This window comes from Diplotaxodon limnothrissa, linkage group LG11 (genome assembly GCF_057381915.1).
Source record: "Diplotaxodon limnothrissa isolate DT_005_m linkage group LG11, D_limnothrissa_male_GT1.1, whole genome shotgun sequence".
Classification (NCBI taxonomy): domain Eukaryota; kingdom Metazoa; phylum Chordata; class Actinopteri; order Cichliformes; family Cichlidae; genus Diplotaxodon; species Diplotaxodon limnothrissa.
In genome coordinates this window covers 31,689,303-31,700,706 of record NC_140606.1, presented here as the reverse complement: position 1 = coordinate 31,700,706, position 11,404 = coordinate 31,689,303, and the positions used below count along the sequence as shown (strand labels likewise).

Genomic DNA, 11,404 nt, shown 5'->3' with positions numbered 1-11,404 from the left:
TTTGTCCAGTGTGACTGTTTTAAGGGATTCAGAGTGTTTCTGAGTACATTATCATACTCTGGAAAGTGGTTGTATTTTAAAGTTTTTAATGTGATTTTTTTTTTTTTTTTTTTTTTTCTCTTTTGTGAGATGCTTTCATCCTCTTGCTGCAGTAAATATTGCCAGTAAGCTCATGCGGTAAGTGGCTATAAATTTATGGTTTTATGTAATGGCAGAAGTTTCTTTAAAAACAAAAAAACAATAGCTACAATAAAAACAAATAACACAAGAACAAAAATCCAGGTAGGGGAATTTTCATATCCTACTAAAATGAATGAAAACCAAAAACTGCCTTGAAGGTAGAAAATGCAGTAATCAATCTAAAAGCCCACAGTTTGCTTTGGAAAATGGCCAGCAATAAAGTACACCGGTTTGTAGTCAGCAGTCTGAAAATAGGAAAAACACTAGCATGAGCATTGAAGAGTTAGACTGGAGTGATTCATAAAAAGTTGTAGCAACCCAGATCAGTTTATTTGTTATTTATAGAGGGCCCTGCCGGTGAATGATTAGGCAAAATCTCATACTCAAGAGAAGGGCAGAGGGTGGTGTTTAGGTCTTGCTGGCTTTTGCACATGTCTGCAGTTAAGCTCAGGGCGACTGGGGTCTTCAATCACACAGCCTGAGTGTAAATCAGTGCGGTTTTCACTAGTTGCAAGAGCAATGCAATCCATTCTTCACCATGAGAGCTTCCTCTGTTTGATCACGACCCAACTTCACCTTAAGCAACATATCTGACCCGATGGTTTATTCTAACGCAACTGTTACACTCAGGATAAGAACTAGAATTTTCCAAGGATTATTTATTGAAGGGGAGGAAATATTAGAATAAACAATTGGCAGGGTTATATACATATGTTAATGTGTATTTTTTTTTTTTTTTTTTTTCAAAATATGTATGTAGAAAGTTGGGAGAGGCTACAAATTTTAGAAGATATTTTCATAAGCATTGTATACAAACTGACTTGGATAATGGACCTTTTATTCTGTGTGTGTGTGTGCGTTTGTATCTATTTTTATATGAGTCATGATAATAAACATCTTTTATCTGATTCCTCTGCACCTAATTACATTACCTGTATCATTTGTCTTTGATGGGGCCTTGTTTTGTATTATGTTGTGCATAATGAATGCAGGCCTTGTGAGACTTTGTCCCTTCTCACAGTAGACTTGTAATGAGCGTGTTCTTCTCCTCCCTGTCGTGAGCAGCGGGCCTACCTGGGGAACAAAGGTGACAGGGCGAACTCATATTGTCAAATAATACCTACCTTTGTCGCAGCTCTATCCTGTTACCCTTCGAGATAGGCGCGTTGGCTTCAGGAGGTGGATACACATACAGTGGGGGTTCTACTATCTCATCTGTCTTCATTAAAAGCAGCACACCACTGGGGGAAATAGGAAAATCAACATAGACAGTGCTGCTAATTTATGTATTCATCATTTTTGCTACATGGGAGGCTTTGTTTTTCACTGTTCCCCATGCCCAATGAAGCAGCTCACCAGACTGATTAACTCAGAGGATTCACACGAGCCGTGTTCTTTATCGGAAATGGTTTTATTTAAATATAAATATGTGTACAAAGGTACAAGCAACAATAGCTCTTTTTTTTTTTAGCAAATAAAATTCTTAATACAATATTAAAAGAATGAACAAACAAAATGGCAATTAGTTGTGTTCCAAAGCATGGTAACTGCATTCAGAGGAATGATGAACAACTCAGACAAGAAAATGTGTGAATACCAAATAAAATAAACTGAGATAGATACATATGTATATAAAGATACTTTACAGTAGAGCAGCTTACACGCTGTACTTTAAGGCGTATACAAAATAGAAAAATAAAGACAAGCGATGATGTTTGCCTCCTCACTTTAAGTGACATTTGTTCTCTCATTAGGCTGCCTGGGAACGTTTCATTTCTTTCTTTATATTTTTAGACAAATGGCAGTACAAGCGTCCACACCAAAAACGCCCAGGAAGTGGAATGCGGCCGGGTCAGGTGCAGTAACCGATGTCTCGAACATGAAATGGACATGAATATAAACGCTGAAGAGTTTCACTAGACACATCATTTGCATGCAACAGAGAGAAAGTATGGACTTAGCCATTTGTACAGATACTCAGTTTCAGGGTAGTACTGTTTCTTGTAAACATAGCGAGACGATTTGATTGAGTTGAGTTGTAAAACTTGAGAGCGGGTGGTCCCCCGTCAGGACCGCCTTCCACATCTTACCCCACCTAAGCCTGCCAAAGTTGATTCTGCGTTCAAGTTTATTTCAAGTTCAAGATTGCCACCATTTTCCAAAAAAAAAAAAAAAAAAAAAAGACCACTTTTGATTGTTCTGGTTCCTACTCCTTGATTTTACAATCAGAAAGTACAGCAGGAAACGATGCAGGGGTAGATCAACAGTTTTCAACATCAGCCCCTATTTTTATTACCTATACAATTTGTTACCATCTTTGGGTTTTCACTGCCTTAACTCGTCCGTGTCAGTACAACATAGAGTCCTCCATTAAAACGAAGGCAATATGCACATTCTTCTCTCCCCACTGGCAGACAACACTTTGTGTCCAACGTGTTAAGGTTATCACGAGAGGCTCCAGAAACACAGGTCAGTCCAGATGTATTCCACTTACAATAGAGTGCCTGTAGCACTTGTTGGTTAGTGCAGCTAGCCTGTTGTGCAGAATAGTTCATGTCTGTCTCTGTGGATAGCTCAGTCATTTGTAGATGATAGAGACACAAATGTGCTTACAATTCCTTTCGCATGCCAACGAAAACATCAAAATGACAGACAACAAAGGTTCTTCACACCTTTTTACCCCCCCCCCCCCCCTCAAATACTGTACGTGTTAGCTCGTACTGTCTTCTTTCAAAGTATTTACGAGGTTATGTTTACAATTAGTGTTGACACAAAGTAAACTCTGGAATGCAGGTAAACAGCTACCCCAGTCGTTTTGGCCACCCAAATTTAAGGGATGCATTTGATTTATTTTCTGGTTGGCCCACGAACTCGCAGAACATCTCCACAAGTTTGGGTGGTCATCATGTAGAGACAACCTAGTGAGGTATCGCACTGTAATGTTCATCATATGCTTGACTTGAACATCACAATCTGCTTAATTTTCTAGCTCTACAAGTTCACATTACTGTAGATGCTGCCGTCCATCGCAGGTTGGTTATTCATAACCGAAATCATGCCTCCCTTCTTATACTGTCCTAACAAATCCTTGCAGGACTGTCCGAGTAAAGAAAGTTCATGTTAGTCCGCCCACACATGTGGTGACAAATAGTTATCTACTCACTGCTTCTTTACTCTTTTTTTTTTTTTGGCCCTATCAGACATGAGTCTGCATACGTTGCGAGGGCCGGCCATAGTCGGACTGCTGGGAGGACACTTGTGACGAGGCGTAAGAGAAGCGAGATGAGCTCGAGACCTTGCTGGCCTGATCTGATTGGTCGTACGCATCCACCTTCTCATAGGAAGCAGGCTTAACATAACTGGTGAAGGCGTGGCCATAAGTAGCAGGTAGGTAAGCAGTGCCACTGTAGAGGGGGTCAGTGGGATAAACTCCCCCCTGCTGGGCAGGCTGCTGCTGGGCAGCTTGCTGCTGTTCGTATGAGGTTCTGCTCACTGTGGTGGTTGCGTATCGGTGGGAGAAGTCATAGGCACGGGGTTGGGTGCCGTGCTGACCGTACACGGGGCTGGGGGAGGGCAGCTGCGATGGAGTGTAGACCGGCCGAGAATTGGGCACGTATTCAGAAAATCCGCTGCCGCGAATATGACGGTCGTCGTGGCCACGAACATTGTAGTAACCATTGGTAGGATCCTTTGAAAAAAACAGAGGGAAAAAAACATCAATTTGACTTCAGTTCAGTATCGTGTGGAAAAAAAGCATGCTTGCTATTTTGAGAGTTTCTTCAAGGAAGTGTTTTTCAGTTTTACCTTGATGTCCGATCTTTCGTCCTCCTCCTCTTCCAGGAGGTCGCTGTGTTCTGTGCGCGATGTCCCGGGAGACTCGCTGCTGTTTGGAGCCTGAGGGAAGACCAAGAATTATTAGGATGAACAAGACCTTACTAGAATAAGAACAAAAGAAAGTTTGAACATTAAGTTATAATAGTACTGATTTCTCTCTCACAGTCCATGGAGATGTTTGACATACAGAGAAGCTGAACAAAATAGACCTACCATGGGTTCTTTGACATCTTCCTCGTCGTCGTTGCCGCGTGTAGCATTGTGATCGCTGTGAACAATCTGAACTCTGATGTCACTCTTGGAAAGACGAGTGCATCTTTTGCCTATGGGAAATGAGAACAGATTCACTCAACATTGCGAGGAAGATTTGTAAATCCAATTTACACGAAGCTTTCTATTCAAACTCAAGGTGAAACGGCACAAAATTGAACATAATCTTTTCAATTTTCAGCTCGCAGGCACTTTATTATGTTCGATTTGAAGAATTGGCTGTTGACCCTCCTGCCCATACTAACCGTTGAGCTCACCTTTGCCTGTGTGCCTGCAGCAGAGGGAGACCAGAGTGATGACACAGATGAGCAGGACACAGCCGCCACCTACTGCCCCACCTACAATTATCAACATCGGCAGTGCTTCTGCAAGAACAATGGTAACAGAAGAAATGCGTGGCAAAGAGGGTGAGGGTCGATGGTTTGTCAAGAGATGGGGAAGGGATGAAATCAGAGATAGCAGAACATAAGTGTCTAGGAAAGTGCATATTGGAGCAAATGAAAGGAACAGAAGAGATTCTGTTCTCTTTTTTTTTTTCTTGCCTAGCTAATCTGAAAAATGCTCTAGTGCCCATAAATTGATCTGCAGTAAGCCCTGATCTTCTCACAGTGACTGTAACATATGCTCATGTGGGCAATCCAGCATCTCACAGCCTGGCTATTGTCTCTAATCTCTCTGAAAGAAGGGTAACAAGGCCTGACATGCAATGAAGCAATAGACAGTAATCTAATTAGAGATTCCAGGAGATAGCGCTGCCCATTTCTCTGGAGACCCTGCTCTGCTACGTTGATGTAAATTACTGGCGAGGACCTCATTTTTGGTGTCTACTGCAACAAAGGTTTCCCCTAGCATCAGTGGAGTCGTACCACCGCTGTTTAATTTTAAAACCACTTAAGGGGCCTGCAGCCTGAGATGCTGAGCTTGGCTATAAGACATTGATAGAGACTATGATCCCAGCTGCAAACACATGTGGCTTCCTCTAATTGACTTTTGTCCCTAATCAATATCTATGTTATGGGGCAAACATATTCATTAAAGAAGCCATCTGCTGATTAAATCATATCGATTAGAAGAGCATAATTAAGATAAGCACGAGACGGGGGCACTACTTTTACCCAATCTTCACAGCAAGAACCGAGACTATCGCTATAACTCCTGTGCAGGAGTATTACTCTGGCCCGTGTGTACCTTGCTCCTTCAGCGTGACCAGGGCAGTGCCTGTGCCGAAGCGGTTCCAAGCAGTGCAGTTGTAGCGCAGCTGGAAATCTTGTGAAAGAGTCTCAGATAGCACCAGAGACGACACGACTCCGTGGTCACTGGTTACTGTCTGCACTGAGTAACGACCGGAGGAGCCGGAGGACAGGCTCATGTCCCCAAAGGTCCACACCTGTGGAGAAGAGTGAGAGAATAGACAACAGGGGGTAAGGAATTGTTCTATAAAGAATCCTTCACCTGTGAGCAAAGCAGAAGCCAGCACGGCTGTTTATCCTTAGATCCCTGCCTGCTGCTGTGTGAACGCCGGCTCTCTCTCTCTTGTGCTTTTTCCCTGCTGACCTCTGAGGTGCTCGGTGTCTGACACAACTCACGGACTCATGTTTAAGCTGCCTCCCACGTTTGCCCTGCAGGTGAAGCCTAAGGAGGGTTAGGTAGCTACACTGGGAAACAAGGCTACTTTTTGCCGTGTCTAGCACAGGGCCAGCAGGGCACCTGTCTCTCACTTCTCCTCGCACCCTAATTATCCTCTCTCAGCCCAGCGTACATTCAGCAGTTCAACAGGGTCAGACGACTGATGCCTCTTGGGCCGCTAATTGAATGTGGTCTGGCTGAAACCTGCAGGAAGCCATTCTTTCAGCAGCTCCGATAACTCCACAATCATTCCGGTCAGTGTCTGTGTATATGTTTTGTTTTAGCGAGCGAGGTGGAGATGTGCTGGTGCAAAGGTGTAGAGGTGAGGTTAGGGGTAAAGCTCATGTTAGTGATGCTGCTTATGTGGGCGGGGTAAGGAAGGGGGAGTATGTACAAACTGAGTGTGTGAGCTAATAAGCATTAGTGAATGACAACACACAACACAAATAAGAGGATCACTTACAATCTTATCAGGTGGGGGGCTGCTTCCCACCCGGCACTCCAGCTTGCCCTTGGAGTGTTTGACAGCGTGCTGTGTGGCCTCTGCTGTGATGATAGGTGGACCTGTGGGCAGATGAAAGAAAGTGAAGGAAATAAAGAGAGTTTTAAAAAAGACGTACAAGTGCAAGCATACAAAAAAACTAGACAGTAAAGTGGTGTTAGAAATAGAAATATAGATGAATAACTAAGTAACCATTTCCTATATCAGGCCCATCCATTGGCACAAAAGATAAATCTGGTATGTATTAATCTCATGACTTTTCTGTAATCTTTGCTCTTTTTCTGAAATGTTTCATGAGAAAACTCTGCTTTGGTGTTTGAAACTATTGAAAATACTAAAAAAAAATGTTTTAACTAAACAAGTAACTAGACACAGCAGTTGTCAACTGAATGAGTAAAAAGAAAAAAAAATATATAGGTTTTTAAAGTAATGAGGAGTAAATTTAACATAAAAAAAAAAACATACTTAAGTGATTTATTTTTTTCTTTTGTTCTTTAAGAAACTTCTCACCATTTACAGTTAGAGTGACATCTCTTTCTGCAACTCCAATACGGGGTACAATGGCCTTGCAGGTGTATGTGCCAGCATCCTCCTGAGTAACAGCCTTCAGCTGCAAGGTGTTACCATTACTGAGCACCTAGTGAGAAATCCAGGGAGACAAGTGAGAAGTATGTTAGAGACAGAAAGAGACAGAAAGAACAAGGTTGTGAGCAGAAGAGGCAGGCGAAAGCAAAGTGGGACCTTTATCAGTGGCCCACTCACTGTGCAGGCAGCACAGAGGTGGGCTGACCATTGTAACAAATGCTGGTGGTTTGAGTTTAATTTCATTGTGAAGAGCTTTAATCACAGCATTAAGCACTCCAGCCACCGCTGAGTGACCGTGCTGCTGTGGAGATTGTTGCAATTAAACAGTGGGGACAGAATGAAGCATGTGTGAGTGGGCCCTAGCCTTTGGAGCTGCTACACTCACTCACTCCTTAGCTCATTGATCCTGTCATTCCATCAAGCTGTGATTAATCCATTTACCCCCGCGCCATTCCTCCTCCCTCCCTCCATCTTCACATCTCCCTCTCACTCTACATTTTTTTTAATTTCACCACGCTTATGGAGTAACCCAATTAATCTATTACTCATGGCTGTGTGAGGGACAGTGGCAGTGGGTGGATTAGAAAAAATGTCTGCACCATTCCCTGAGTGTGGCTGAAAGCATTCTCTCTTTAAGATGACAGCATTGCTTATGCCATCCCACAGCATTCTTGACCGGGGGTGCTTTTTCCAGCATAGCTTCAGAAATTACATTAGTTGCCAAGAGAGATCTCCTATGGGATGCCCCCACTAATGGTGTGCACGCTAGAACACTTTTACCAGCATGATGTAACGTGAAGGTGGAAGTGTCCCATTTGTTCCACCTGCAAAATTGACTTTAAGGAGATAGATACGCAAGCCTAGCTGGGCCTTTGTGCTGTCGAGAGGTGGGAGATGCTGCTCTAAAAGTTACAAGTACAAGTAGTGATTCTCCCCTTGAATGAGTGATTGATTGACCGATTGATTAAGTCGGGATTGTGACAACGTGTCGTGTGCTCTGATGGTGCTCTATGAATCTGTCATAGGACAGGCAGTTTTCTGCCAGAGGCTTTAGCCCTCAGGGAGAGTGGTTAGAGGAGGTGTTGAAGTTTCTGCCTGAAAAAAGGAAGTGTGGGAAAAAGTGTGAGGGATTCATGCCTCAAGGCCATGTGTGAATGTTTCTCTCCGGAGGAATGGTGCTGAGGTGTGGTGCTGAAGCTTTAGCATCAAGAAAATATGCTGGTGACTGGCTTTTTCTTTTGTTGTTGTTGCCTTACCACACTGGAGCCTTGCTTGGTCCAAGCCAGGGTCAGAGGAGGGTTTCCAGTCCACGCACAAGTGAAGGCTGCATCCATGCCTGTATCCACTGTCATGGGCTTCGGCTCCGACAGCAGTCTGGGGCCAACTAGAAGGGAAGCAATGCAGGCGGCCAGTTAGAATCAGTAAGAGACTTTTTTTAAAAAGCTGCTCTACCTTCAATATCTGAAAACACAGACCACACCGCGTACAGTGTTTGCCTTCAGTTAAACTTACACTGGACATCAACCAGAGTGCTGACATTGGTGCTGCCCACAGAGTTGGACACCTCACAGGAGACGGGGTCTGTGAAGTAGGAGTAGTCCACTGTCACCTCAAGGCTATCCCCATTTGCTTCGGAGATGGGGACTCCTCCTTTCGACCACCTGGAACAAATGAATGATCACAGCTCCATTAGTTCTGGTAAGGTACGGTGCGATGCGTATCAAAGTGGCTGTTAGCCGATTTGTGGCTTGTGCCAATCAAACAGCCCATTTAATCCACGGAGTCTACTTGGCATCTTTTTGTCTCAGTTTATAACATTTTTGCAGCTTATAAAATTCATTTTATTAGGCTTTTATGTCTCAGTGCAACGCAGAGGTTTAGAGTGGACACAGAAAAGACAGATACCTGTATCCAGTGATTTCAGGATTGGCTGAGGCAGAGCAGATGAAGAGAACCTTGGCTCCCTCTGTTACAGTCTGAGGCTGGACTGACAGAGTCACTGAAGGGGGGTCTGTGAGAAGCAGAAACATTCATGTCACTGACATGCATGACTTTGCAAAAGCATTCATTGGTCTCCACAGAACACTGGTGACTGCATGCTGCACGTTGATAATTTCAGAGTGTTTGTAGGCAGGTGGATGCTGGACTCACGCTGGACATTGATAGTGACTGATGTCTGTCGTCCAGCAGGGGCAGCTGGGTTAACAACCCTGCAGGTGTAGGTGCGTCCGGAGTCACTGTCCTCTGGAATGATTGGAAGCATACTGACAGCTGTTTCCCTCTTCCTATCCTCCATTAGGGACTATGAAGAAGGACAAAAACAAAGAGGTGAGTAAAAATCAGCTCAGCGTCACACAACAAAGTTGCATGTCATTAGCGACTTCACCATTTACACACTGCCAGTCTTATTTTATTTTTTTCCATGCGTGAAGCATTAAAAATTGCCATCCTGTTCCTTGGCATGGCCCTTAAATCATATATTTTATGATGCAGCAGGGGATATTGTGCTGTTCCCACATTTCTGAGAGTGTTCCCAGTCAGCGCTCCTTGTTTGTCATCATCTTTTAAATCTATTTACTGCTCACAGAAATCAATACGCCTAAGTGAGGAAAGGTGCAGATTCTGAGGATATGGCTCACTGCTCTCTCACTTTCTTCCTCTCTTCCTCATACATAAGAAAAAAAACAACAAAAAAAAGAAAGTGAAAGCTGAGCTGCCTGCGTGTCCTTTTTTTTTTGGTTGGTGACAGCGAGGGAGGGGTGTCACACATCATTGGAAAAGAGCAGGGGCGAGCCGAACCTTTTCCCTGGACAGCCAGATCAATGGAACAGGTCTTCCATTTTCTAAGCCAGACACACCAAAAGCATTTTTATGCTAGATCAAATCACATCCCTCCCTGTCGCCAGCCCTCACTTGGACAGAGCACAGCCTACCCCCAGTTTCACTCCTAAACGTTGGAAATTCTCTTGTTCTTTCTTTTTTTTTATTTTCACAAAGCTATTAACAACACTTTGCTCTGTCTTCACTCCCCTCCACCCCTTTCTATTCCTCTCCTCCACATTCCTCACATCTCATCTCATCTCCTCTCTCTCCCCCTGTAGCCCGCTTCCTTCCCTCCTCACTGTGGGCTCTCGCCTCCTTAAATGTGGCGTTTAGCATCGTTTAGCGTGGTCAGAGAGCATGAAAAATGTGACACTTTCCCAGCCGCGGCTGGTTTACGCTCTGGCGCATCCCCATTGTGTTTTTACAATTGTTGTGGGTGATTTCTTCTTTGCAGAAACTCTACTGTATGAAACACTCATGCTTGTCTGAGCTTTGGCATGCTCCAGTTATGCTGTAGTGTGGCTGCATTAGTGAGCAAAAAAAGGGGAGGGAGTAGAGAGTGAAGAGGGCTGAGGTGGTGTGGGGTGAGGTGGTGTAGGGAGGGGAGAGAAGCTAGGGTGGAAGGGGTGGGGTGGGTAGGGGGGGGGGGGGGGGGGGGGGGGGGGGTCAGGAATGAGTGGATGCGGAAGGGGGACTGCAGAGGGTAAGAGAACAAATCTTGTGAGGAAAGGGTGGCGATGGAAAAAGAAAGTGTGAGATACCGTGAAAGATAGATGGAGAAAAAAGCATCCAAACAGAAATGAGGAAAAAGATAGTATTATACCCCGAGAGAAAATATTTCTGTTTTTTGAATAGCTTTGCATTTATTTCTGCCCGCTGTTACAGTTTGTAATATTGTGTAGGTGTGTGGTGATTGAATGATAATGCAAAACACGGATCTGTTCTCACTGTACCTTGGAATAAATTGCAGTTTCCATGACTTCTCCATCTCTGTACCAGGTGATTTCAGCAGCAGGTTTGGCTCCCGAGGCTCTGCAGGTGAGGTTGTGCGGTGTGTGGGCCTTGAGACGTACAACGGGGCCGCCTTCCACCACAGGGTCAGAGGGAGGAACTGTAATGCAGAAACAAACATACAGCTCAAGACAAAAAGACTCATTGCAGCTCCGGGCGAGCGCAGAACCGCAAAGACGCATTACTGATATTGAGCTTGCTGTTGCTCTTAGCCCATCGTCAATATATAACAATACCTTCTTATTGCCAAGTGTCTATTTAACAAGGTGTAGTTTCAGACAGGAGAAAAGGCCGAGAGCTGTTGTCATTTGGTGAAAGAAAAAAAAAGCACACACACACTCAAACTTATTTATTTCCTTTCTTGGGGCTAGCATTATTGCTCTATTTGCTCTTACTGTTGCAGAGTGATGTTTCAACTGAATTGCTTATTTGTTCATTTATTTGCATGGTTTCGCACGCACCACTGTCAAGCCAAGCGTGCCACCCCTGATGAAGGCGTCTATCTCCCCAACCAATAAGGGAAGGCGTAAACATGGGGTTTGTGCTGGCCTTTCTTGCACCCTCTACCGAACC

General features: G+C 44.2%; 1 protein-coding gene across 1 annotated transcript in view; it reads right to left on the bottom strand.

Annotated features, from left to right (window-relative positions):
• Positions 1 to 3,376: 3,376 nt before the first annotated feature.
• kirrel2 (kirre like nephrin family adhesion molecule 2) overlaps positions 3,377 to 11,404 on the bottom strand; it is a 31,356-nt gene continuing 23,328 nt past the window's right edge. Inside the window, exons 4-15 of the mRNA XM_085365823.1 lie at positions 10,774 to 10,931; positions 9,149 to 9,299; positions 8,903 to 9,008; positions 8,510 to 8,658; positions 8,254 to 8,381; positions 6,923 to 7,049; positions 6,374 to 6,474; positions 5,473 to 5,671; positions 4,530 to 4,649; positions 4,228 to 4,337; positions 3,985 to 4,074; positions 3,377 to 3,868 (exon numbers count right to left, since the gene is read on the bottom strand). Of these exons, the coding sequence (XP_085221949.1) occupies positions 3,377 to 3,868; positions 3,985 to 4,074; positions 4,228 to 4,337; positions 4,530 to 4,649; positions 5,473 to 5,671; positions 6,374 to 6,474; positions 6,923 to 7,049; positions 8,254 to 8,381; positions 8,510 to 8,658; positions 8,903 to 9,008; positions 9,149 to 9,299; positions 10,774 to 10,931 (1,931 nt within the window). The remainder of the gene's footprint in view (positions 3,869 to 3,984; positions 4,075 to 4,227; positions 4,338 to 4,529; positions 4,650 to 5,472; positions 5,672 to 6,373; positions 6,475 to 6,922; positions 7,050 to 8,253; positions 8,382 to 8,509; positions 8,659 to 8,902; positions 9,009 to 9,148; positions 9,300 to 10,773; positions 10,932 to 11,404) is intronic.